General features: G+C 44.4%; 2 protein-coding genes and 1 long non-coding RNA gene across 9 annotated transcripts in view; 2 read left to right on the top strand and 1 right to left on the bottom strand.

Annotated features, from left to right (window-relative positions):
• Positions 1-219: 219 nt before the first annotated feature.
• On the bottom strand, positions 220-14,089 carry Gm41325. Of its 2 annotated transcripts, XR_003951651.1 has the most exons (4): positions 13,615-14,089; positions 13,061-13,194; positions 411-587; positions 220-296 (listed from the first exon to the last, which is right to left on the bottom strand). It is a non-coding gene; the product is annotated as a predicted gene, 41325 (long non-coding RNA). The 2 variants fall into 2 exon arrangements; XR_875348.3 differs by lacking the exon at positions 13,615-14,089 and having other exon boundaries at positions 13,061-13,322.
• On the top strand, positions 7,749-22,139 carry Dscc1 (DNA replication and sister chromatid cohesion 1). Of its 2 annotated transcripts, NM_001355594.1 has the most exons (10): positions 7,749-8,014; positions 9,117-9,285; positions 10,504-10,638; positions 11,397-11,487; positions 14,053-14,191; positions 14,647-14,835; positions 15,142-15,194; positions 15,919-16,073; positions 17,899-18,047; positions 21,975-22,139. In NM_001355594.1, the coding sequence occupies exons 1-10, from the start codon at positions 7,815-7,817 to the stop codon at positions 22,081-22,083; spliced, it is 1,389 nt and encodes a 462-aa protein (NP_001342523.1). In that variant the 5' UTR covers positions 7,749-7,814; the 3' UTR covers positions 22,084-22,139. The 2 variants fall into 2 exon arrangements, with proteins under 2 accessions (NP_001342523.1, NP_898912.2); NM_183089.3 differs by lacking the exon at positions 14,647-14,835.
• A 3,913-nt stretch (positions 22,140-26,052) lies between these two features.
• Positions 26,053-27,626, top strand: part of Taf2 (TATA-box binding protein associated factor 2) — a 57,059-nt gene continuing 55,485 nt past the window's right edge. For 2 of the 5 annotated variants that reach the window (XR_001781544.2, XR_001781543.2), the window contains exons 1-2: positions 26,053-26,393; positions 26,793-26,847. Coding sequence is in view for 3 of the 5 variants with exons in the window: in XM_011245657.3 (XP_011243959.1) it covers positions 26,311-26,393; positions 26,793-26,847 (138 nt within the window). In the remaining 2 variants the exon portion in view is untranslated. The remainder of the gene's footprint in view (positions 26,394-26,792; positions 26,848-27,626) is intronic. The other 3 variants (XM_011245657.3, XM_006521076.4, NM_001081288.1) reach the window with 2 other exon arrangements.

Here is a 27,626-nt window from a genome sequence, read left to right as displayed (position 1 = left end):
AGGTTTCAAAAGTCTAGATCATTCCCAGTTTCCATCCATCCTCCCTCCCTCCCTCCCTCCCTCCCTCCCTCCCTCCCTCCCTCCCTCCTCCCTCTTTCCCTCCCTCCCTCTGTCTCTCTCCCTCTCCCTCTTTCTCTACTTGATGGTCATTAACTCAAGACATGAACTTTCAGCTATTGCTCCAGGGACATACCTACCTACCTGCCATGAGCTCACCCTCTGAAACTGTAAGCAAGCCTCCATAAACTCTTCTATAAACTTGGCCATGTTGACTCTTCGCAACAATTGAGTTATAGCTAAGTCAGAAGTGAGGAAGAGGTCAGAACCAGGCGTGATGGGACAATCTGTGACCTGTGACTCCCACTATCCTCCCTGTTGTCTCCAACCCCTGCTGACCCGATTCTTCTTACCCCATATCTTTTTTGTGTTGTCAGTGGTGGTGGTGGCGGTTGGCTCAGGCTTTGCGCAGGGAGCTGCTATGCACTCATGATTATGATGGTCAGGTCAAAGCCAGGAGACAGCATTGTGTGGCACTCCGGTTCATCCATTAGTCCTTACCGTCTTTGCACTCCATCTCCTGGAACTCTCTGTGTTTTAAAGGGAGTGATACAGATGTTTCCTTGTTTTAAAGGGAGTGATACAGATGTTTCCTTTATGGCTGAGCAGCAACAGTCATTATTCTCAGTACATGACCTTGGCTTTCCTTTTTAAGATGATGGTGAACAAGAGTGTCTTAGGTGTGTATTCCTGTGATGAGACACCATGACCAAGGCAAAGGACAACATTTAATTGGGGCAGCATCCAGGCAGGCATGCTGCAGGAGGAGCTGAGAATTCTACATCTTTATCTGAAGGCTGCTAAGAGACAACTGGCTTCCAGGCAGCTAGGACAAGGGTCTTAAAGGCCACACCTTGTCATTCCCTGGGCCAAGCATATTCAAACCACTACAAAGAGTGACAGAGGTTTGTCTGTGAAACATGAAGCAATACTACCATCTAGTGGTAAAAATTGGAATAGTTTTACAAGCAAAACTTATTTGACAAGCAAAATTCCTAATGGTCTTTGGCAAAAGATAGGTTAAGCTATCGTATTCCCTGCAAAATGAATTAATCTAGTTGCAAACTGGAACCGCCTCATCTGAAGTCATTCATTGTCAACAGAGGTGGGGCAGGTTCTCAGATATTAAGACACTACTTGAGTCTGTTTCTCCTGGAGCTTGTAATTTTTGCCACTAACATGTTTTTCTCTCTGTTCTGGGGGTTCCTGAAAGAGCCTTTTCATGTGAGGTAATCTGTCCATCATGACAATATACACCCAAGCCTACTCTTCCCGCCCCCCCCCCCCCCCCCCGCGTCAGGGTTTCCTGTGTAGCTCTGGTTGTCCTAGAACTAACTCTGTAGACCAGGCTGGCCTCGAACTCAGAAATCTGCCTGCCTCTGCCTCCCAAGTGCTGGGATTAAAGGCATGTGCCACCACCGCCCAGCTACTATTCATTTTTTTAAAATTGTATTTTATTTGCTGGGAGCCTCCTGGCCTGGAGAGGGTAGTGGCAGAGACACAGAGTAGGACTCAGCTGTGGCTTTGAAGTCTGAGGTTCTCCAGACTCTCTAACTACACTGAAATGCTGATGATAACTTCTAAAAAGTCCTAAAGACTTTCTTGCTCTAACTGAGGGTAAAGAGCTGCTGGCTTAGGCAATTAACACCTGTAGCCTAACATTAGGGTATCAAGTAATGCGGCCTTTGTTCTATCTCAGCAGGAACTTCTTGACTAACTTTCAGCCTGCTAGTCGAAGTCACAGGAAGAAAAGGGGACACTTTAAAAAGTGAGATTATAACATTTATTTCTAAGTTGTAAAACATTTTCTATGAAAGCTATCTAAGAAAAGGGGGAGGGGAAGACAAAATGAATGGAAAAAAGGGAATAAGGAAAAATTCTATTCTTCTCTCTAAGAAGTGTTCTGTCCAAAAAGGTCCTCTTTAGCTCAGCGCCTCTGACTCTTCTCTTTTTCCTCAGCACTTAAACATCTTTCAGAATACATGACCACATGTTAAAAAGTTCACCACAAGTTCACACACACACAAAATCAAATCATAAACTGGAATAGACGTTTGCAACAGAGAATGTCTACATGCATATCCACTAGGAGTTATTATCTAGCTAAACATCCATCACCTGTCTCAGCTCCACGGGTTGTGAGTTGAAAACCATAACTAAGTTATCAGTGGAGTTTTGTATAGATAAACCCAGTCAATATTTTACCTTCTGTCCTGACACCTATAGCAAACCATTAGTTCCCTTTTTATGATCTTTGGTTAATTGTTTTACAACCTCTTGGAATGTGCTCTGAGTAGGAGAAAGTCTGGTTACTATCTAAGAGAGATTAACTGGTGACACATGGGAGACTGACAGAGTTCTCATTGCAGTTTTGACTATCAGAAAAGGACCTAATAGCAGTCCCATTATAAAAGAGCTTAATAATCACTGATATAATTTTAGGAATTCTTACAGGATCATCATTAAGACTTAAATCATCTACTTGTCTATATAGCATCACTACAAGACAGTACATCTTTGTAGCTCTGCAGAGATCTGTTCAAAAGGGGTGGGCTAATACCTAGTGATATATATGTTTAATAATAACAGGAAAAGCATATTAATAGCAGGAATCTTTCCTAAAACAAATCCTCTTGGGCCTCTCCTATAGAGCAAATCTGTCGCATATTATAATCTGAAGCAGACCATCTCAGGAAGATCGCCTGCGAGTTATTAGCTCGTTGTATGATGGCTCTTGACATTTATTAGCATATATTGATTACAGATAATAATGGGTTTCACCATGACATTTTCATCCACGTTGATTTTCATACAGGCTGACTACATTTAACCCTCCGCATTTCCCTCCTCTAACTTCCTAACTAGCCTCTCTTCTGTCTCATGAGTCTCTCACTCCTGTGACCCAGTGAGTTCCACTAGGGTTTGTAGAGAGAATATCTCATGAATGCATGGATGTGGCACCTGTCAATAATAAATCTGATGGCTATGGCTAAGGCAGGAAGTAGGAGGAGGGAAATCTGGGAGGAGAGAGAATTCTGGGATAGAGCCATGCAGGAGATCTACCTGGGAAGATGTGAGAAGATGGACACATGTTACCTGAGCACAAGTAACCAGCCATATGGAGCCGGGCGTGGTGGCACACGCCTTTAATCCCAGCACTCAGGAGGCAGAGGCAGGCGGATTTCTGAGTTCGAGGCCAGCCTGGTCTACAGAGTGAGTTCCAGGACAGCCAGGGCTATACAGAGAAACCCTGTCTCGAAAAACCAAAAAAAAAAAAAAACAAAAACAAAAAAACAAAAAACCAAAAAACCAAACCAGCCATATGGCAGAATGTAGATTAAAATGAATGGGTTATTCCAAGTTATGATCTGGTCAGAGAAGAGCCTAGTTATATGGCCAAACTATTTATAAATATATTTTGAGTCTTATTTCTGGGAGCATGGGCTGGGAGGAAGAACCAGACCATAACTTTTACAAGGGTTGCTTACTGGAGTGTGGGTAAGAGCTTCCTCATATGAACACGAGCAATTTGTCAGTGGCTACATCACTAAAGAAAATGTCTTTCCTTTCCCCCAAACAACCATTAGCTACCTATAAATCCTCAGAGAGGGGAAGGGTCCCCTCCCTCTTGTAGCAAGATGTTGATAAGCCCAATCCTCTGTAGGTACTGCAGAGAACCCCAGTTGCTATGAGTTCAAGAGCACTGTGGCCATGCCATGCCCAGGAAGCAGCATTCTACAACACTTCGCCTTATCCTCTGGCTCCGACATTCGTTCCACCTCCTTCATGCAAGTTGTTCCCTGAGCCTTGAGAGGGATAATGCAGGCATCACAGTTATGGGCAAAAACTCAGGAGTCACTATTCTTAGCACTCTGACCAATTCCAAATCTGTATAATCGCCTCTGGTCACAGCAAAAAAGAAGCTCATCTGATAAAGGCTGTCCAATCTACAACAATAGACATGGTTATTTAAAAGGCAATTTGATAGGCACGCCATGCCCACTTAATAAAACAACAGCAGTAGCTTCCTCATGAGAGTCTATGACCTCCCAAATCAGGGACTTTTAAACAAACAAACAAACAAACAAAAACCAACAACAACAAAAACCACCTTACCAGGTTTACAGTACTAAACATGTATTCTCTCATGTTGAACAAGCCTCAATTTCAACCAGAGGGAGGGTGCTCACTTATAACAGACTTGCCACTGTAACACCAGTGCATACCTTTTGTCTAGTTGATCAGTTAATGTGGCACCCAGGGTCCACACTTAATGACAAATCTCTTCCCCTAGCAACCTTTTGGCACAATCATTCAATTTTAACAGAGGAGCCCAAGTCCATCTCGCAGGAAGTGAAAGAACTTATATGATGGCTATCTTAGTCAGGGTTTGTATTCCTGAATAAAACATCATGACCAAGAAGCAAGTTGGAGAGGAAAGGGTTTATTCAGCTTACACTTCCACATTGCTGTTCATCACCAAAGGAAGTCAGGACTGGAACTCAAGCAGGTCAGGAAGCAGGAGCTGATGCAGTGGCCATGGAGGGATGTTACTGGCTTGTTTCCCCTGCCTTGCTCAGCTTGCTGTCTTATAGAACCCAAGACTACTAGCCCAGAGATGGTACCACCCACTGTGAGACCTCCCTCCCCCGACTTAAAGCGTTTCCCCCCAAGCTTGTTTTCCCTGATCTCTAAAAATACAGCCAGAAAGAAGTTCTTTGCTCTCTATAGCCAGCAAAAAGCCTTTTTGTTTTTGAGCCTTACAGCCAGAGATGTGATAATTTTAGGAAGACCTAGCCAGGCGCCTGCCTGGCTCCCTGTGCCAAGGAGATAGACACCAGAGAGGAGCTACAGCTCACTCCCCACCCCCCCACCCCCACCAGAGAAGAGCTGTAGCCAATTCTCCTCCCAACTCCTCCCAATTCCTCACTTTTCCTTTAAAAGCCCCCTACTGTTACCACTGGGGGTCGAACTCCCCTGCCCTGTGTGGTGGAAGGAGTTAGTCCTCTTACAGTTTGCATCAGGTGTGTTTTTCTCTCGAGTCATTGGAGTGTAGGCCAGCTCATCCCGGGACTTGGGCAGAGGCCCAGCTTCAGGGGTCTTACACCACATGGGCTCTCCCACCCTTGATCACTAATTGAGAAAAATGCCTTACAGCTGGACCTCATGGAAGCTTTTCCTCAAGGGAGGCTCCTTTCTCTGTGATAAGTGCAGCCTGTGTCAAGTTGACGCACAAAACCAGCCAGTACAATGGCTAATTTGGGTTGTCAACTTGATGGAATTCTGAAACATGCTGCAAACAAACCTCTGGGCATGTCAGTGAGGGGGTTTCCTAGATTAGGTTAACTGAGGTCGGAAGATCCATTCTAAATGTGGGCAGGACTATCTCATGGGCTGGGCTCCTGCTGTGAATAGAAAGAGCAGGCTAAGCACAAGCATCCATTTCTCCCCATTTCCTGGTGCCACGTGACCAGCCGCTGCTTGCTCCTGCCACCATGCCTTCTCCTAAGGAGATACACTGTATCCCCTTTGAATTTCAAGCCAAGATAAACCCTTCCTTGAGATGCTTTTGTCAGGGTATTTTTGCTGCAGCAAGAAGAAACTCAGTTTGGCCTCATTAATTAGTAATGATAAATAAGAATAAAACCATAGCTGCCACTTGTTAAGCACTTCAGGCTTTCCTCACTTCAGAACAAGAGATTGAAGCTAGGAAAAAATAGGTAAATTGCTGGACGCCACAAAACGCTGAGGACAGTAAGGATATCACTGTTCTCTATGTGGTGGTTTGAATGGGAATGCCCCCCCCCCTCCCATAGACTCATGTGTTTGGATGCTTGGTCCATTGAGAGCTGTACAATTAGGAGGTGTGGCCTACTTGGAGGAAGTGTGTCACTGTGGGGGTGGGCTTTGAGGACTCATATGCTCAAGCTATATCCAGTGTGACACAGTCTCCTTCTGCTGCCTGTGGATCAAGATGTAGAACTCTTGGCTCTTCCAGTCTCCCTGCATACTACCATACTTCCTGCCATGATGATAATGGACTGAACCTCCAAAACTGTAAGCTATTCCCAATTAAGTGTTTTCCCTTATAAGAGTTGCCTTGGTCATGAGGTTGCTTCATAGCAATGAAACTCCAACTAAGACACTATCCTACAGTATCCTTAATTTTTAAAATTTTATTATTGTGTGTGTGGGTGCACACTTGTTATGGCACATGTGTGGCAGTCAGAGGGCAACTTTCAGAGTTGGGTCTCTTCTTCCACTATATCTTCTGGAGACTGAAGTCAGCTTATCATCTTGCATGGCAAGCACTTTTAACTTTGAGCCATCTTAGTGATAGCCACTAATAAATTCGTGGTACTTTCATATTCAGGATATTGTTCCATCATTTTTCTTATTCGATCCGATTTTTGTTTTTTTTTGTTTTGTGTGTGTGTGTGTGTGTGTGTGTGTGTGAGAGAGAGAGAGAGGGGGGGGGTCTATTTAGCCTTGACTGGCTTGAAGCTCACTATGTAGACCAGAATGGCCTCGAACTCAGATCCGCCAGCCTCTGCCTCCTGAGTGCTGGAACTAAACTACCCTTTGGCAACTCAGATGTTTTTGCTTGTTGTTTTTCTAGACAATGTTACTCTGTGTAGCCTTGGCTGTCCTGGAACTTGCTCTATAGTCCAGGCTGGTCTAGAATTCAGAGGTCCTCCCTTTGCCTCCTGAGTGCTGGGATTAAAGGTATGGTGCCAGCACTACCTGGCTCATGTCGGTTTTTAACCTGATGGACTGGGGTCACCTTGGCCTCCCTTTTTATTTATTCATTTGTTTGTTTTACAGGAAGGAGTGAGAAACCACCCTCTCTGAAGACAATTATTCCTCTTACTGTTTCAACTTTTATGGGTGGCCAGTCTGCAGGGGTCTGCCGGCAGCATCCCTTAGAGAGCTCGCACATCAGTTTCAGGTGCATGGATGTGAGTCTATGAATGGGTTTTCATCTTAAAACAGTTTCACGTCATTGTAAACTTTGGTCAAGAAAACATCACACCCTGTAATGCTGAGTTAGCCAGACTCTCCCAGGAGCATACCAGGCGGGCTGTTTCTGTGTAGAAGTCTCAAGCGCCACTTAGCACAAATGAAGTATTTAACGAACGGGAGGCAAGCTACCTTCCATCTAGGATGGTCTCGAAGTCCAAACAAATGACATCTTATTCTGCCAGGATCTGGTTCTTGGTCCTGCACAACACTGGGCAGGCTATTTTGGAACCACCATACATACATCAAGCTGGATTCAGACTTTGCCATCTCAAGGCTGCGCCACCATTGGCAAGCATTCTGCTCGCTTCTGCATGACAGGATCGACAGGATCCTGCCTTACTGGGTTGTTTTAACGGCTTAATGAAATTCTGCACAGACATAGCTCATCACGGGACCCACCGCAGCAGGCGAGGAAAAGGAGCTTTGGCGGGAAAGAAGGGGGTGGGCACAGGGTGGCGGAAGGGGTGAGTGCAAGAGCCGTGCTTGGCCCCGTGGGGACCCAGAATTGCTAACAGGACCTTCCTGGAGTCCTCATGGGGGAAACCGTGCTTCTCCCCAGCAACCGGGGACTTGCACGCTGTCAGTGGGCTGCAGAAGGACTCGCGAGTCCAGATACTTTCCGACTTCCTCGGGACACGCCCCGTCCCGCCCCGGAAGTCGGCTCGGGCGGATTTGGCGCGCTTTTGAAGTCCCGGGAGTTTAGGTCGAGGACACACCCCTCTCCGTGCTGCGAGATGTCCCCGCCGAGCGCTTCCCGGAGGACCCGCGAGGAAGTGGACGCGACGCTGCAGGTTGCCAAGCTGAACGCCACCGAGCTGCTGCCCACGGTGCACTGCCTGAGCTTCAGCTCCGGGACCGGCGGCGCGGCCACCGGCGACTTCTGCCTGCTGGAGCTGGAACCAGCACTGTGCCAGCAGCTGGAGGCCGGGGACAGGTGAGCCGGGATGGTGGGGCTCGGGAGCGCCGATTCCCCGGCCTCAAAGAGGCCGCCTACCCGCCCGGCGTAGCCCGGGGAACTCGGAAGGAGGAACTGGTGCAGAGAGTTGCTTTGATTGGGCCCGTACAGGCCGATGGGCGGGTCCTCAGCTTGCTGTCATCTGTCAGGAGGATTCAGCATTTGCTAGACTGCCTTGTTAGCAGGACTCCAGGGAATTTAGAGCCAGGTGTCAGCGGGGGAGTGTCAAGAAGGAAGCTCCAGGGAGCTTTGGAGGGCTCAGTACTGATGCCAAGTACTCCACAGAAACACTCGTTCAATCTCAGAATGTAGTAGCAGTGCCTGTAGAGAGAGTTCTTGGCTTGCCACTTGGGTTTCTTCTCCTTGAACCGCAGATGGGACAAACGAGACAGAAGTTTAAAGCCTAATGCAGACTGCTGCGTGTAGCCCGGGGGTTGGTTGGGGTCACTTACTGAAGATCTGGATCTGTTTTTAATTCCGGGTCAACTACAAAGTTGCTGCCAAGACCTTGGATTTTAAATCCTAGGCTGAGATCATGTCTTTTATGGCAAGCACAAAGCTGAGTGACTGAACTGCAAGTGGGCAAGGCTCTTACTCTCAGAGCTCCCCCTCAGTGACATACTTCCTCCAGTAAGGCTACACCTCCCAACCCCTCCTCAGATAGGGCTGTGGACTGGGGACTAAGTGTTCAAATGTCTGAGCCTGTGTTTGGGGGCGGGGTCCTCTTTCAAAGCACCACACTCCCAAGGTTTAATTTTAAATCTAGAAGCCACAGGATTTGGGACTTATTTTTTCTTTCTTTCTTTCTTTTTTTTTAGATTTATTTATTTATTATATGTAAGTACACTGTAGCTGTCCTCAGACACCCCAGAAGAGGGCATCAGATCTCTTATGGGTGGTTGGGAGCCACCATGTGGTTGTTGGGATTTGAACTCAGGACTCAGGACCTCTGGAAGAGCAGTCAGTGCTCTTAATCGCTGAGCCATCTCTCTAGTCCCCGATTTGGGAGTTATTTAAAGTGAGCTATCCACTAGAGTCTCAATAAGCCATGTCTTTACCCCCCCCCTCCATTTGCCTGTAGCTTTGTGATTAGAGGAGATAAGGATGAACAGGCTGTGTTGTGCAGTAAAGACAAAACCTACGACCTGAAGATAGCAGACACATCCAACATGCTGCTTTTCATCCCTGGATGCAAAACTCCAGACCAGCTGAAGGAGGAGGAAACACCAAGTGCCATCGTTCACACGGAGGTACCGCTTTGTACCTGAGTCTGGCAGTGGCGGTTTGTGTTCCAAGCTTGCCTTTGGTTAAAAACTTTTTTTTTTCCCCTTTGGTTTTTCGAGACAGGGTTTCTCTGTATAGCCCTGGCTGTCCTGGAACTCACTTTGTAGACCAGGCTGGTCTCAAACTCAGAAATCCACCTGCCTTTGCCTCCCGAGTGCTGGGATTAAAGGCGTGTGTCACCACGACCAGCTGGTCTTTCTCTTAATGTAGTGAGTTTATTAGGTAACTAATTCTTTTTTTTTTTAATTTAATTTATTTTGTAAAAAATGTGTTTGTGTTTGTGTTTGTGTATGTGTGGTGGGGGTGTCTTGCCTGCAGGCAGGTCTGTGAACCATGTGCATGCCCTTGGAGGCCAGAAGAGGGTGTCAGGTCCTCTTTGGAACTGGAGTTACAGATAATTGTTAGCTGCCGGGTATGTGTGTATGTGTGTGTGTGTGTGTGTGTGTGAAACAGGATGTGTGACACATGTAGCCCAGGCTAGCCTTAAACTTGCCATACAGCTGAGGGTGACCCTGAACATCAGAGCATCCTGTTCCCAACCCCACATGCTGGGGTCTCAGGCCTTATGCCCCCATACCTGGTTTATACGGTCGTGCTCAGGGTCAGACCCAGGGCATTGTGGCACGCTGGGCAAGTACTCCAGCATTGAGCCCCCTTTCCATGCTGTTGTGTTTTGAGACCATCTCTCACTGTAGCCCAGGCTGATCTTGAACTTCCTTTCTGAGGGCTAGGACTAGGCAGATCCCCCACTGTGGTTGCTATCTTTGTTTACTTGTTTTGTCTTTTTGAGACAAGGTCTCGCTATGTACCCCAGGCTGGCCTGGAATTCGTTTATAGACCAAGCTGGTCTGGAAATCCACCTCCCTTTATCTCCTGAGTGCTGGGATTAGAAACATGTGCTGCCACGCCAAGCCCTGTTTTTGATTTTTGGAGGTTCTATTTATTTCTATTTTATGCGTATGGATGTCTGGTCTTCGCATATTCTATGTGCCACTGTGCATGCCCGTGCTTGGCACTTCTCTTACTGACTTTATACGTTCACTTGTTCCCATCTGGTTGGTGGAATTGTCATGGAAGCCCGGAAAGGGTCCACGGCTATCTTTTGTGTGTTCTTGAGCAAGGAGCACTCTGTGGAAATGTTTTATCTTTGGAAAGGTCACTGAAGGCTGCATTGTGATTTCTAGATCTTTGGCTTCTCTAATAATTATTGGGAATTAAGAAGATGCAGACCTAAGTTAAAAAAGCTAAAGAGACTTCTAATGGAAAATACCTACGAAGGCCCTGACAGTCAGAAAGAAGAGGATGCAAGCCGCTCAAAAGTAAGAATTGTATTTCCTGGTTTTATTTGAAATTTTAAAATGTAATTAATTTCTTAAAAGTTTAAAATTTGGCAGGGAGACAAGGGGAGGTTAAGAATCTCGCACTGTAGACTTGGCTGGCCCGGAACTCGTAGCTATCCCCCTGCCTCTGCTTCTTCATGTGCTAGGACTGTAGGTGTGTGCCACCATACCTTGTTATCATGGGTGGCAGTCTCACTTCTCTAAAACGTGCATGATAAAGGTTTCAAATATGAAGTGGTCTGGCGAGATAGAAAGCAGCAGGCTGTCCAGGCTGCTGCCATGTAAACGGGCTGGACTTCATGTGACCTCTGAAGGGAAGCAGGAGCCCAGCCTGCTGGTACAGCCCTCTGTAATCCCTGTCTCACAATATTGCCTTGATTGGATTAGAACAGAGGTAAAAAGAAAAACCGAGCAGGGCGGGGCTGCGTTAGGACTTGGACGGGAAACCACTTGGTTCTACTGTGTGCTTCAGGCTCCTTTTATTTATTCTCCAAAACTCAACAAGAAGATTAAGAAAGCTGTTGTTGGGCAGGTGGTGGTGGCACACGCCTTTAATCCCAGCACTTGGGAGGCAGAGGCAGGAGGATTTCTGAGTTCAAGGCCAGCCTAGTCTACAAAGTGAGTTCTAGGATAGCCAGAGCTATACAGAAAAACCCTCTCAGGGAAAAAAAAAAAAAAAAGAAAGAAAGCTGTTGTTCCCAAATCATGAGAATGTGTATCTGTTTTGTTTGTTTCAGTATACAACTGAAGATTTGCTTAATCATATTCAGGCAAGTGAGGAGGAGATAATGGCTCAGTTACAAGTCCTAAATGCCTGTGAGATTGGAGGTAGTGTAACTAGTACCGTTCATAATGGTGGAACTGTAGCATATGCAAGAGAGAGGCTTTGAGCCTCTTCCCCATGGTGCATGCTTGTTTAATTTTCTTTTATCTTCAAAGGTAATGATATTACGAGCAGATGAGTACTTGCTGAGTGTGGGTGAGGCCTTGTATTTGAATCCCAATACACACACATGCACACACACACACACACATGCACACACACACATGCACACACACACATACAACACACACACACATGCACACACACGTACACACTGACAATGTTTGGGATATGGAATCGGTTATAAGATGATCCTTACATGAGGTCAGTCTGTCAGTCTGTGACCAGTGACATCGTAACCGCTCACTACAGGCCTTTCTCTTTAAAGGACCTTGAATATCAAGTAGTCTGATCTTTTCATTTAAATCAGTTTTTAAGTAGGTAAGAAAATCAAGGCCTAGCCAGGGTCTGGGATTGTGCTGATCGAGGGACAGTCATTGCATCGGTGCCAAACCTTTGGACTCCCAGTTCAGAGTCAGTTCAACAACTTCGTTAGATTTCTAAATAGCTTGGAATGGGAGCTGTGCTTCTTCATATACTAATGCCAATGCAGTGACGAACATGCATTATTTATCATTAAAATGCACCTAAAAGAGGTTAATCCCAGCAGTGATGGAGGAGTTCTGTGGTGCCTTTGAGGTTTTGATTGTCTTCTGCTCTGGAATATAACACTTCTGTCAGTCCATGTTTATGTGCATCTGCCCACTTTGACTGTTATGTGTCTCTCTGTTGGTCTGTTTGCTTGTCTGTCTGTCTATCTATCTATCTATCTATCTATCTATCTATCTATCTATCTATCTTTGAGGCAGGGTTTCACTACAGAGCCTCGGATAGCCTGGAATTTAACTAAATAGATCAAGCTAGTCTTGAACTCATAAAAATCTTTCTGCCTCTGCTTCCCAGGTGCTGATGTTAAAAGGCTGTGTGCCCACTCTTAGCTTGCCTAGAGAAACATCTTGATTCCTCAACCTATTCCCTAGGAAGAGGGAAACTGGTGTGGTTCAGTGGATTACAGTTTGCTCAAAATCTTCCAAACTAGATTAGCTTGCATGTGCCTAACCCCTTAGATGCGGTAAAAGTTGTTAAATAAAGCACTTCATGCCCCTTTAAGAACTAACCAGAAGCATTTTAGCCTTTGAGTGGTTGCTTGAAACCCATTTGCTCACGTGGTCTTAAGCATTTAAGACAAGGATTTTAACTAAGAATGCCTCCTGGTAATTACCATGGCATATGGAGGCCGATTCCACTCAAAGTTAAAGCGAGGTAGGCAAACCAAATAATGTATTTCAATGATGTTTTTCAAATTCATTTTCATAGCAGCAGATAAAGTTTTAGTAGGGAAATGCATAGATGACACCTGGCGTTCTTTCCTGGCTTTACTTCACACAGTTTGTTTCTTAGGGATTCTTTCAGTTTCCCAGAATAAGAATAGAAAATTTCAGTGAAAAATGATAGCTATAAACTTGAGGGTATATTTGCAAGTGGTGGCTGTACCATCAGTTTTGAAATGTTACATACTTGTAGGCTGTTGCTCTGTAGCTCTGGATGGCTTAGAACTTGAACTTGGACGTTTGAGATTCTTCTGCCTCAGCTTCCATAGTTCTGGGATCATAGGTCCACACCACCACATCCAGCTGCAATTCAGATTTCTTCTGAAATGGGGACAAGTGTCTTTTTTTTTTTTCAAATTAATTTTATGGTTAGCATACAAAGAAACAGATTCCCCTGTGCCATTTTCATGCATATGTATCATTGTGGCTTGTTCTCAGCCACTCTTCCACTGCCTCTTCTGTCACCTCCCCTGGAGACAGACTTCCTTCTGGCTTAATGGCATATATATTTCCTTAACTTCTTTTCCTTCTCCATTCCCATTAGACTGCTTCCTTACAGGATTATAATTCTCCTTATAATTCTGCTTTTATATTTTGCATACAAATATATATCTATACACACACACACACAATTTAAATCTAGATATAACTCTGTTTCTGTTTTTACACCCTACATATAATGTGTATCTACTCACACACATACAATATAAATCTAGATTCTATATATTGGAGAAAACATACTTGTCTTTCTTGTCTAGTTCATTTCTCTTAACATACTGTGTTCTCCACTTCCATCCATTTTTCATCAGATGTCCTCACTTCCTTCTTTACTGCTGAAGAAAATTCCACTGTGTATATATGTAGTTTCCTTAGGAAGAGGGGAAGCCATCTTGATTGCTGATGGTTTATTTTTCTTGTCCACACCTTCACAGAACTGTCACTTCTGCGGTGAACTGGACTTCTTTGTGCTGGGAGAACTAGTTGTTTTCACATAGCTGTGGTCAGAGAGTTGTGATCAACAGCATCACACCACACAGATTACCTCAGGCCGTCCCTCTCAGAGAGTCTCTTCCAGGGGACTTTAGGTTGTATCTTGTTGACAAATAACAGTAACCAATGCAATGCCTTATGGGTATTAAGTGACTATACTTCACTTACAATGTTCCTTGGAATTTGCAGGCTACTGGAGGATTCTTGAGTTTGATTATGAGATCAAACTTCTGAACCATGTGACTCAGCTTGTGGATTCTGAATCCTGGTCTTTGGATAGAGTCCCCTTGACTGTGTGCCTGCAGGAGCTTGGACCTTTGGAGCCAGAGTGAGTATTTGCGCTATTTGCCTCTGCAGATTTCTTTAAGACAGTGAACACCTTGGAGTCATTCTAAACAATACAAACCCAGGAAAACAGGTCTTTAAAGATACTTCAAAATTGGGATAATCTTTGGGACAGGACTCTGGCAGAGTGCTCAGATTGAGGAAATGTTAGCCTTTGGGTCGACCCTGAGCTCAGAGGGGAGCAGCCTCAGCGAGGCTTGTGCGGCACTAGGGAAACCTGGAACTTCAGCTCTCCCTCCCTTTCTTTTAGCTGAAAGAGCCTTGTTACAGACCTAGCCAGATGTTGTTCTAAATAAAGTTTAAATTCAAAGTTAAAAAAAAAAAAAAAGACAGTGAACACTTTTTTTTTCATACTAGAAGTAAACTGAGGACATAGCATTTACATTCTGATATTATGGAAAACTTTTAAAATGTTTCTTTTTATTTTGTGTGTATGAGACTTTTTGCCTGCATGTATGCGTGTGCACAGGCTGCCTGCACAGGTCAGAAGAGGGCATCAGCTCTCCTGGACCTGGAGTTAACTGAAGGTTCTGAGGCCCCAGGTGGATGCTCGAGCTGCTCTGTAGCCCCAGGGGGAGAAATTGAAAATATACAGCTAGAAAGGATTCGAGACTTTGGGTCACTGAGGTGAATACGTCTGCACCATCATTTCTATTTTTATTTTGGTCACTCAAAAAAAAAATTGATGGTTGTAATTTGAGCTTTGGTATAACAACAAATATATGACTACATAATTCATGCTAATTTTGGTAGACCAGGCCTTGGCATGTAGCAGTTCCCAGAATATTTAAGTAAGTTCTGAAGTCTTATTTGTCCTCAAAGGGATTTAATATTTCAAATCCTTAATTGATATCTTAAGTTTCTAGTGTGGCAACGGGGTTTAACATACCTATAAAATGTTCATAGGTTCTTTTGTGTGCTTTAAATTTTCAGGGAAATGATTGAACACTGTCTTAAATGCTACGGAAAGAGATACGTGGACAAAGGTGAGGAGTGGAGAGAATCCTGGCAGGTGTTGTAACCTGTGTGATGGACAGGTATGATGGTGGTAATAAGAACAGTGGGGCTGTGCGAGGTGAGCACAGCTCATGGTTCCTTCCAAGGCCTTTCGTTGAGTTAAAGGAAGTGCTGGTATTGTAACGGATGATAAGTGTCTTAGTTCAGGTTTTACTGCTGTGAACAGACATCATGACCAAGGCAGCTCCTATAAGGACGACATTTAATTGGATCTGGCTTACCAGTTCAGAGGTTCAGTCCATCACGATCAAGGTGGGAGCATGGCAGCATCCAGGCAGGCATGGTGCAGGCAGAGCTGAGAGTTCTACATCTTCGTCTGAAGGCTGCTAGCAGAATACTTGCTTCCAGGCAGCTAGGATGAGGGTCTTAAAGCCCACACCCACAGTGACACACCTACTCCAACAGGGCCACACCTTCTAATAGTGCCACTTCCTGGGCCGAGCATATACAAACCATTATAATAAGCCAATACAGTGGCAGTGAGGCGAGATGGCTGAGCCAGGACTGGTGACCTGAGCTTTAGCCCTGCTACAAGGTGAGAACAGACTCCTGAATGTTGTCATCTGACCTCCTCCTTCATTCGGGAACACACACAAGCCTACACGTGTACATGCAGGTACACACAAACAATAACTACACAAATGCCACTTAACAGGAGAAGATGTCTGAGCCTGTCTGATACCTTTGCCTTAGATGATGTCTATTTTGAATTGGACGCTGACAAAATATGCAGAGTGACCGCGGAGATGCTGCTGCAGAATGCCGTGAAGTTTAATCTTGCAGAGTTTCAGGAAGTGTGGCAGCAGAGTGTTCCCGAGGGAATGACGACTCGGCTTGATCAGCTCAAGGTAAGGCCTTTGGGGGCTGTGCCTGGGATTCTCCAGGTGGTGTCTGACCAGGGGAGGTGATCCTTGTCCTGGAGCTGAATGCCAGAATCTCAGCTGTTTTATTTTCCTCGATACCCAGTAGGTGTACAGTCTTCATTTACTCCCACCACAGAGTCCTGTAACCTCCCCAGTGCTTACAGAAGAATACTTTATAAAGTTGGAGTTTATTAGGCATACACATTCACCTACCTACCTTCCCTCCCTCCCTCCCTCCCTCCCTCCCTCCCTCCGTCCCTCCCGTCTCCCTTCCTTCTTTCCTTTCCTTCATTCTTTGTTTCTTTCTATGGCAGAACTTTGTATGTTCCAGGCTAGCCTTGAACTCTCTATGTAATCACAGACAGCCTTAACTAGCGTCTGATCCCCCTAGCTTTAGTTCACACGCGCTGGATCTGCTGCATGTGAAACGACTGGTTTTAAGCAGTGCTGGGGATTAGATGCAGGGCTTTGTGAATGCTACATAAGCAGTCTGTCCTAAGTTAGGGTTTGTGACAGAAAGGTACACAAACAGACTTAAAGCACAGGTGGCAAGGGAAGGAGGAAAAGGGAACTATGGGAGAGTGGGGCTGAAGAGAAGGATAGTTGCTGGGCTGCCACTGTAGCATAGTTGGTAGAGTACTTACCCAGTACCCACAGAGCCCTGAGTTCAATCCCAGCAACTCATAAAAAATTAAGCATGGTGATGTATGTTCGTAACCCAGCATGTAGGCTAGAGGCCAGAGGATCAGAAGTTCAAAATCACCCTTGGCTACACAATGAGTGTATGTCAGCCTGGGCTAGAGAAGACCCTGTCTCAAAAACAAGGAAACAAACCCCAGAGAATATTAGCAAAGAAATAGATAATAGGGAGGAGACATGAAATGGCTCAGTAGGTAAAAATGCTTGCCGTTAAACCTGACAACCCGAGTTTAATCTTTAGGAATCACATGATGGACTCTCTTAATTTGTCCTCTGATTTCTATATGTGTGCTACTGTGTGAACATGTTCCTTCTCTCCTACTGACACACACACACACACACACACACACACACACACACACACACTAAAAAATATAAAAAATAAATAAACAAAATAGAAGTAGATATTGGGTGATGGTGATGGGTAGGGGAATCTTGAGGCTTTAGCATCTATTGCCACTCCTGACCACTTAGACATCTGGTTTGAGCACCAGAATCTGTTACCTAGGTTTCCTGCCTCTCCAAGGCAGTGGGGATGGGGCCGGTGTCTGCTGTAATTGGATGTGAGGGACTGGGGCTCAGAAGAGGTATCTGAGTAAAAGATGCAAATGTTACAGTCATGAGCAAGGACACCAGAGGCTGTGGGGTAGGATGAGGTTACCCAGGACAGGTGGAGAGACAGGCAAGAAAATGGGATGGAGGGCTGGGGAAGCTACACATTAAGTAACACGCAAAAGAAGACAATGACGTCAGAGGTGGAGGGAGAAGAAAAGAGGAAAGAGAAATGGACATGAGCAAGCAGATGGGGCTGGGAAGGTGACTCCAAGAAGCCAAGGAAAGGGCTTGCTGAATTTGACAATGACTGGCCACTTGTGACATTTAGCACTAAAGCTATCTTGGCAAGCAGACGGCAAAGAAATCGAAGCTTAAAGGGACTCTTTTTATGAAACATGCTGCCTGTAAGCCTCTGGATAGACTTTCTGTAAAGTTTCACATAGGTGCTATTTTAAATTCCTTGGGTTAAATGTAATGGCAAAAGAAATATTTAACTATGAGATCATTACTTTAATAGCCTTTTTTTCCCTCTTCTCAAACTTCTTGTCTCTTGTAGGGTTTAGCACTGGTTGACAGAAACTCAAGACCAGAAATCATATTTTTGCTCAAAGTAGATGATTTGCCTGAGGGAACACAGGATCGTTTTAATAGTCTGTTCTCTCTAAGAGAAAAGTGGACAGAGGAAGACATCACTCCATATATCCAGTAAGTGATTCATTCAGAATGGGTTATGACAGTTATTCTTTAAAATACTGTGTAGGGTTTTAGATTTCTGACCTTAACATGGCATTGTTGCATGTTCCCTGAGCATACAGTGTCCCTGGAAACTTTCTTACGTGGCCTCCTCTGTCATTGTCTGATATCCCATTCTGAAGGGAGTGTGTGTTATCTTTTCTGCTTGACATTCCTTCCACAATCATCTCTCTCTGCTCTCCTCCTGCAAAGTCACCGTTCCTTGGGGGAGAGAAGTCATGTCTCAAGGGTAAATGCCTCTTACCGATTGCCAGCTCCTGCCTGGCCTGCTGCCTCAGCCGTTACTTTTGTCATTTTTGATTAGATTTATTTATCTATGTAATCTGGGAGTGTGTGCCTGCACATTCATGTGTATGTGTGCATGAATAAATGAATGCAGATGAATGTGTGGAGGTCAGAGGACAACCTTGGACAAGATTGACAAGGGACAAGATCTTCCCTTTCTACTTTATTTGAGACAGGTTTTCCAGTTGTCTTTTTTGTTTTTGTTTGTTGGTTTGTTTGTTGGTTTGGTTTGGTTTGGTTGGTTGGTTTTTGGCTGCTTGTGCCAGGCCAGCTGGCCCAAGTGATTTTTGGAGATTCTCCTGTCTCCGTCTTCTGTCTCCATCAGGGAGTGCTGGGATACATGCTATCGCATCCGGCTTTATGTGGTTTCTGGAGATTAGAGCTCAGGTCCTCACATTTACACAGCAAGCGTCTCACTCACTGAGCTGTCTCCTCCTTAGCCTTGCTTTGGCTTTTTGAAGCTCAGTCCCAGGTAGCTCAGGCTGGCCTTCAGCTTGCTACGTAGCTAAGCATGACCTCGAGCCCCGATCCTCCTTTCCATGGCGAGGCTGCAGGAATGAGCTACCATGCCCATCAGCTGTCTTAACTTAGTATACATTTTATTATTTTATTTTGGTTTTGAGACAGGGTCTCATCTGATAGCCCAGGTTAGCCTCAAACTCATTATGTAGGTTAGGCTGGTCTGCAATTCATGATCTTCCTGTCTCACCTTCTCAAATGCTGGGATTATAGGAACCCACCACTACACCTGATTCTTGAATTAATCTTTAATATCACAGCAGAGGCCAGATTCCAGAAGAGCAAGTTAGCCTTGATGTTTCTAGTCTGCCAACCTTTGAAATCCATTAATACCGCCACCACTGTTGTGGCATACCTTGCAGGCAATCACTCTTTTCTCTACACTGTTTTTATTCTGGGCTCTCTCTAGCCCCTGCTCTGTACATGTTCTCGCTCCCTCTCAGTGAAGCCCAACTTCCTGCCGATTCTATGACCTACATCAGTAGCTGAAGTTTCTGGAGAAAATTCTCCAAGGGATCGCCAGAATTCTATAGAATTCAGCCCAAGCCTGGCCTGTCACTATACCTCATGAAACCTTTTTACCCTTCTACCTTTATCAAGTCTTTTCTCTTCAGATACCACTTACATCCCATTTTGTCTTCACTCCCAGATGATGATCTCATTCCTTGAGGAAACAGAAGCAGCTAAAGGGGAACCACCTCCTTTCCCATTGCCAAGCCTTCAACCCCCTCATGTCTGCACTTTTTCCTTTCGGGCTCCCCTGTACAGTATATAAGCTCTACCTCCTCTTTTTGTCTTCAGTGTGTTTGTATTTATCTGTGTGAGTGAGTTTGGGTTCACGTGTGAGGGTGAGGATGCTCATGCACAGGGGAACCAGATGTCTTCCTCAATCACTCTGCCTGTTTCCCTAAGGCGGAGCCCTTTCACAAACCTGGGACTTGTCATGGCTAGGTTTGAAGCTAGCAAGTGTTATGGAGTTTGTGACCCCTGGGAAAAGACCATGGACTCAATCTAATTATAATTACAAGATTTATTGATTAGCTGCTTGGAGGACAAATAATTTCTGAGCCAACTTTGAGACTGCCATGTAGGGGGGGACTGGGCAAAGACTTTTAAAAGGGGGAAAAAAAAACCACACGAAGATCTTCAATACAAGCAAGTAAAAACATGCTTTGTTCTGCTCTGCTCTGTTCTGCCAAGTTAAGTGGTTAAGGCAACTCAAAACAATCTTTGAGTCAGGCAGTGGTGGTGCACACCTTTAATCCCAGCACTTGGGAGGCAGAGGCAGGTGGATTTCTGAGTTCGAGGCCAGCCAGGGCTACACAGAGAAACCCTGCAAAAAACAACAAACAAACAAACAACCTCCCCCCCCCAAATCCCTAATCTTTGAGAATCTGTGTTAGCAAGTTACAGAAGCAAAAAAGTGGTCATATAACAAGTAGATAGTCATGGCTGTATGTTTTTGGGTGGGAGTCACTGAGTCAGGGTTATTGGGAACTTATCTTCTAGGGACTGGAGTCAGAGACGGACTGTTAGTGTATACTAAGATAGCGTAACATGGAGCTTCCTTAGCCACAACACAAGCTCTATCCTATCTAGGTTAGGGTTAGGGCTAGGGTAAGAGTTATGGTTAGGGTTAGAGCTAGGGCTAGGGCTAGGGTTAAGGTTCCAGTGTCTACTTCTCTTGGAGCTGGGATGTTTGGGGAACAATTGGTTTGATACCATGTATTCTGGGATTTAAATTCCAGTCCTCATGATTGTAGAGCAAGTGCTCCTAACCACCGAGCCATCTCTCCAGTTCCTTTGTCCCTCCTCATGACCCTGGTCCTTTCTTTGCACTTGATTCATCTCTTCTGGCCTTTCCTAAGACTTAGCCAAGTTATCTCTTCTCCCGTCCTGAGTTACCCCCACGACACGTAGTCTATAGTGTCACCCAGACTGCAATGCAGCCCCATGGTTTTTTCCTCCCCATTGTAAGGAAATTCCCGATTGAGCTAGGCACATTCTCCACTACTGAGCTTTGTCTTCAACCCTACTTATTTGTTTGTTTATTTGTGGGAGAGGGAGAAGAGTGTGCCATGGACCATATGTAGGATCAGATGACAACTTCTAATAGTCAGTTCTTTCTTCTTACAGTGTTCAATCCCAGAGATTGAACTCAAGCCGTCAGGCTTGGGGCTAAATAAATGCCTGCGTCTGCTGAGTCATCTCACCCTCAACCTTTTAAATCAGTCCGTCCGTCCGTCTGTCTGTCCATCTGTCTATCTATCTATCTGTCTATCTATCTGTCTGCCTGCCTGTCTATCTGTCTGCCTGCCTGTCTATTTGTCTATCTGTCTATCTTCCTTCGACAAGGCCCAGCTACTTTTTTTATTCTAGCTTAGAGGTTGATGTTTTCCACGACCTACCAATTGTTAAACCTTACAAAGTAAGGGCATAATGAGTCCTCCATGTTCTCACTGCCCAGCCTCCATCATCAGCTCATTGCCTTCATTGTTTTAAAGCTCAGACCATATTATGCTTTAACTGTTTTTAAAACACTACTGCTAGCTTTGCTTTTAAGTCACAAGCCTTTGTGTGTGTATATCACGGCCCTCTTTGCTCCGTCTCTCTGTGTCATCTGCTCCCTTCTCAATATGCTTCAAGCAGTCTTCTTTTGAAGGTACATAAAAAGTCCAAGAAGGGTAGACAATCTAGACAAGCTCACACTTGGCAAGTGTAGGATACAGGTTCTTTAATGGCAGGCTCCTCCATATCACATTGCTTCTATTTGTAATGTAGAGATAACATAATGACAATAATATATGGGACATTAAAGTCATGCATGCGTAGTGGCCAAATTTGACCTCATTTACTACCTGATTTTGTTTCCTCGTATCTAATACAGGGTAAATAACCCATTACACCTATTCTTATAAAGGTTAAATGAAATGACACATGTATCTGCCTACTCCAGTTGCCACTGCTCTCACATATTAGAAAGATGGCTTTACCAGGTAGTAATAAAGTGAATAGCGTTGTATCCTATTACCTTCCTGAAAATGTTGATGGTGTTCATTTATTTTTATTCCACAGAGATTTGTGCGGAGAGAAGCAAACTATAGGTGCGTTGCTTACTAAATATTCTCGCTCCTCAATGCAAAATGGCATTAAAGTTTATAATTCCAGGAGACTCATTTCTTAAAAGAATGATATACAACTTTATAAAGTTGCTGGATACAATAAAAAAATTCTTTTGCATATTTTTATCCCTGACTTCTTTAAGAATTAAATATTCCTTATGATTATTGTATATGCTAATGATGTGTGTGTACAAGGGTACATACGCCACAGCAGGCATGTTCACAAGGGTACGTGCATATGCCACAGCAGGCATGCACACAAGGGTACATACACATGCCACAGCAGACATGCATGTAAGGGTACATACACCACAGCAGGCATGTACACATCAAAGGACTTCCTTGCAGAGCCGTTTTTTACCTCTTGCCTTTCAAGTTCAGGGGTCAAACTCAGATTGCCAGGTTTGCTAGCAAGCATCTTTACCTGCTCAGCCATCTTGTTGGCCTTATTGGCTTTTAAAACCAATTCTATGAATACCTTTTCTCCTCTTCAGCATCTTGTAACTACTACCCCTTCCTCCCCTCACCCCCCTTTTATCCCCCCAAATTTCTTAAATGTAATAGGATATTTCCATATCCTTCCAGTCACATTTGTAAGTTGCTCACTATATACAAGGACCAAAAAAAAAAAAAAAAAGAAAAAAAAAGTCAGTTGGTAGTAGTGGTAGTAGTACATGCCTTTAATCCCAGCACTTAGAAGGCAGAGGCAGGCTGGGCAATGGTGGCACATGCCTTTGATCCCAGCACTTGGGAGGCAGAAGTAGGTGGATTTCTGAGTTCAAGGCCAGCCTGGTCTAAGGAGTGAGTTCCAGGACAGCCAGGGCTATACAGAGAAACCCTGTCTTGAAACAAAACAAAACAAAACAAAAAACAAAAAAAAAAGAGAGAGAGAGAGAGAAAACTATTATATCTTGAAGTCTGTAAGAATTCTGTAGAAAGTTATTTTTTTCATATATAAAATTCCATAACTTTATTTGCTGTCCTAATTATTAATACATTTTAAAAGTTTCCTGAAGAACTATTAGTAATAGTCTCATTCAGAGCTTTATTTTGTTAAAAGCTGTTTCTATATATACTATCTACATACATGTATATGTGTATACACACACACAAAGACACATGGGATTTATTAGAGTGGCTTACAGGCTGTGGTCCAGTTAGTCCAACAATGGCTATCTTCCAATGGAAAGTCCAGGATTTCAGTAGTTGTTCAGTCTATGAGGCTGTGTGTCTGTCTGAGCTGGTCTTCGGTATCCTCCAGCTCTAAGAAGTAGGCTCTAATACCACTGAAGAAATGAGCTTGCCAGCAAGAGCAAAAACAAACAGGTAAAGAGCAAAAGTTTCCTTCTTCCCTGTCCTCTATATTGGCTACTACCAGAATGTGTGTCCCAGATTAACGGTGGCTCTTCCCACCTGAAAATATCCAGCTTAAAGGTGGGTCTTCCCACTTTAGACATTTAATTAAGGGAAATCTCTCATAGGTGTACTGAGCTGCTTAGATTCTTGCTAATTCCAGATGTAATCAAAGGGACAACCAAGAATAACCAACAGTGTATCAGTTGTTTACATTGCTGAAATGGGCTTACCACTGGCCTCTGCTTACTTGACTATGCACTACTGATAAAGTGGGCTTAATCCTGCATTCTATGTGAAGAATACTGGAGGAGCAGTACTCCCCTGTGTGGGTAAAACTCACTAGCTAACTATAAATCGTTTCTAGTTTTGGCAATTCCGTCTTCCTGTTCACTGGTTGCTCCCACTCTCAACGAGGAGCTATGCTCTGCAAAGTCCTGGCACTCTGTCTTGTGTGCCCCAGCTATGGCTTCCCCCAGTCCATACATAGATGAAATCAATGATGACTCACAGACCCAACCAGTGAAGACCTACTAGATCCAACTATTGACCTACTAAACTCAAACAGAGGCCAGTGGGAATCAATTGAGGTCATGTTAACAGTTGGCTTAAAGTAGTGGTTCTCAACTTTCTTTTTTCTTTTCTCTCTGTAGCCCTGGCTGTCCTGGAACTCACTCTGTAGACTAGGCTGGCCTTGAACTCAGTAATCTGCCTGCCTCTGCCTCCCAAGTGCTGGGATTAAAGGTGTGCACCACCACGCCCTGCCAGTTCTCCACTTTCTTAATGTTACAACCCGTTAATACTGTTCGTGTGTTGACCTCAACCATAAAATTATTTTCAGTGCGACTTCATAACTGTACCTTTGCTGTTATGAATTGGAACCTAACTATCTGATGTGCACATCTGTACATTTTACTACGGGACCCTGTCAAAAGAGTCTTTTGACCCCTCAAAAGGTCATGATGCACAAATTGAGAGCCACTGGCCTAAGGATTGACCCCAACAGCGATTCAACCAGACCACAGGCCTGTCAACCATACGTGTGTGTATCTATATTTATATGGACTTTTGTGTCCTGTAGTGATGTTGAGACAGTCGCATCCACCTTTCTAGAAGAAGCCAGTGAGACCACAGATGGTTATGTTACTTTCCAGCTTCCTGAGCAAAGATTTTTAGCAGATTGGCACCTCCGTGGAAAAAAAAAAAGCAAGTTTTCCCCAGTCTATCTTTTTTTTTAAAGTTTATTTATTATTTATTTTTTATGTATATGAATACACTGTAGCTGTATTGATGGTTGTGAGCTGTCATGTGGTTGCTGGGAATTTGAATTTAGGACCTCTGTTCGCTCTGGTTGACCTCTCTCACTTCAGCTTGGCCCTGCTCACTCCTGCTTAAAGATTTATTTATTATTATATGTAAGTACACTGTAGCTGTCTTCAGACACCCTAGAAGAGGGCATCAGATCTCATTACAGATGGTTGTGAGCCACCATGTGGTTGCTGGGATTTGAACTCAGGACCTTCGGAAGAGCAGTCAGTGCTCTTAACCGCTGAGCCATCTCTCCAGCCCTCTTTTTTTTTTTTTTAAATATTTATTTATTTATCTATCTATTTATTTATTTATTATATGTAAGTACACTGTAGCTGTCTTCAGACACTCCAGAAGAGAGCATCAGATTTTGTTATGGATGGTTGTGAGCCACCATGTGGTTGCTGGGGTTTGAACTCAGGACCTTTGGAAGAGCTGTCGGTGCTCTTAACCACTGAGGTATCTCACCAGCCCCCCCAGTCTATCTTTAAAACAACAGTTTCCACTGGGTATGATTATCACTGCACTTCATTCACCTGCATTTCTGAGAAGATTGCAACTTGGAACAAGCCTACTGCTACCTTGAGGGAATTGTAAAAAATTATAAGTCTGACGATGGTCCCAGCAAATGAGAACGCTTGAGGAAGTGGTCCTGCATAAAGATTGTGTAAGCCATTTATGAGCTCTGCCTTTACTTTGTGTGGGTTTAATAAATAAATGTTCATTGGGAAAAACGAAGTCTAGTTTTGGAAGGTTTAATAAAGTTATGGCTTTATTTTCCTAATTGGTTTTGTTTAGACGAAAAGTTCAAATTAATTTAAAGTCAGCTAACGACCTTGTCAGGAGTAAAAAAGATAGGTGGAGTGAAATCTGTGCAGGTGGGAAAATGTTAATGGACAATACTCTAACGGAATTAACGGACATTGGTTTGCATCTTTAACCCTCAAGAATAGAAAATCCACAGCTTCAAAAATGTCAAAAAGAAAATCTGTTAATTCATAAGACAAATACGGAGGCCATGGGACTTCTGGCTTGAGAGTTCCCTGCGGTCTGATTACACATTTGGAGTTTAAACCACAAGGTCCAAATGGGTGAGTTTGTTCTTGACAGCAATGGTTTCGGGACCATTACTAGGTCCTAGTCCCTCGCCCCTTCCATCCCTTCTTGTCTTCCACAAGCACGATTCGCCTAACACTTAACGTCCCTTCCTTCCTTCCCCATCTTCCTTTTCTCACCCAGTAAATCTTCCCTCTGCTCTCTTAATTTTAGAAATAGTTTTGAGACAAAGGAGAAAAGCCAGACGAGAAATCCCAAACTTATCGTGCAAACCCCGCCCACTCACGCCCGGACAAGACTTCCGGGTTCTGCCTCCGCGGCCGCGCCACTTCCTCTGACGTCACCGGTCAGAGGTGACCGGCAAGATGTCCGCAGGCGGCGGCGGCCGCTTAGAGCTCCTGTAGCGCGGCTCATCTGTGTGACAGGGGCCGGGCGGAGGCGGCTGAGAGTGGTCGGGGAGGGGACAGGAGGCGGAGGACGGGTGGCTAGGCGCTCCGGGTGCACGGGCCGCTACCGGGAATGCGCTGCAGCGCCCCGTGCAGCCTGAAAGGCGAGCCCCGCAGGAGCTCTTCATGCCGCCCACCGGCTTAGAGTCCTCCAGGATGAACAGGAAGAAAGGAGACAAGGGCTTCGAAAGCCCACGGCCGTACAAATTATAAGTACCTTTCCCCTACTCCGTTTCTCGCCCTGCTCTGATTTTGTTTTCATTGATTCTGTGAGTGACTTGATGAGTCCGGGAAACTAGTGGGAAATTAGAGCCCACTCCAGGGGACATGATGTTTGTAGGGTGAAACGGTTTTGAATAATTGTTCAGCATACTCCTTCCCCGCCCACGGGCTCATAAACCTTTCTTAAAGTACCGCTATATTTTTTTGTCAAGACAAACCTTTTCATGGCTGTTGCTCGATTTAAAATAAGCAGGTTACTCATTTTGTAGAATTCGAAGACAAACTACTGTGTGGTTTTTGAGCGGCTCAGTATATAGTCCCTATTCGTACTTAGATTTATGCTTTCATATAATAATAGTCGTTTCTTTCTTTTTTTTTATATATACAACCCATCAGGTCGTCTGTATCAACAACATAAACTTCCAGCGAAAATCAGTTGTGGTAAGATCACTCCCGGTCATCATAAGTCAGCCTTTCACAGTTCTTGGGGGGGATTCTATAGTCTTCCAGATTATATGGTGCCCCAGAATAAGACATAAGAATTCAAGTCTAGTTTGCTATACATGCTGTTCTCTGTTCTCCCCACCTTTTCCCATTTCCTGATTAAAATGTTCAAATATGCTAAGTATATTGTGCAATAGGAAGTCTTTATAGTCAAACACCTTCACATTGTGCATTAGACAGGACAGCCTGTAGTCATAGCAGTCTTAGATTCAGCTGTTCATTTATGGAGTGTCATTTGGAATATTTGTCACACATTGCTATTTGGGGATAGAACGTGAAAACATTAGGGAGTATTTGTAATTTAAGTTTTTACTTCAGCAGTATAGGAAACTCATGATACCTCTCAGTGAAGCTTAGCATTATTAGAGTCAACGTGATTGATAGAATTATACTGTGTTAGTTGAATTGCTCTTGTCTATAAGACATTCCTTTTTTGTTGTTGTTGTTGTTTTGTTTTTTGTTTTTCAAGACAGGGTTTCTCTGTATAGCCCTGGCTGTCCTAGAACTCACTCTGTAGACCAGGCTGGCCTTGAACTCAGAAATCCGCCTGTCTCTGCCTCCCAAGTGCTGGGATTAAAGCATGCACTACCACTGCCCGGCTATAAGACATTCCTTAAGGGATATGTATATTAACCCATTGATTCTTCACTGTAATCTCTTGACACAGATAAGATTTAAGTCCCAGCTCTTCCCCCCCCCCCATCCTGCTTGCTCTG

The sequence above is a fragment of the Mus musculus genome, chromosome 15, assembly GCF_000001635.26.
Source record: "Mus musculus strain C57BL/6J chromosome 15, GRCm38.p6 C57BL/6J".
Classification (NCBI taxonomy): domain Eukaryota; kingdom Metazoa; phylum Chordata; class Mammalia; order Rodentia; family Muridae; genus Mus; species Mus musculus.
This window is presented reverse-complemented; position numbering and strand designations above follow the sequence as displayed.

What these genes read in the sequence shown, in the direction of transcription:
- Dscc1 (NM_001355594.1), top strand. Translation starts at nt 7,815, where the DNA reads ATGTCCCCGCCGAGCGCTTCCCGGAGGACCCGCGAGGAAGTGGACGCG. An exon ending in GTGCCATCGTTCACACGGAG is followed by an intron (nt 9,286 to 10,503) that starts GTACCGCTTTGT and finishes TGTGATTTCTAG; the next exon opens with ATCTTTGGCTTCTCTAATAA. An exon ending in AAATGCCTGTGAGATTGGAG is followed by an intron (nt 11,488 to 14,052) that starts GTAGTGTAACTA and finishes TGGAATTTGCAG; the next exon opens with GCTACTGGAGGATTCTTGAG.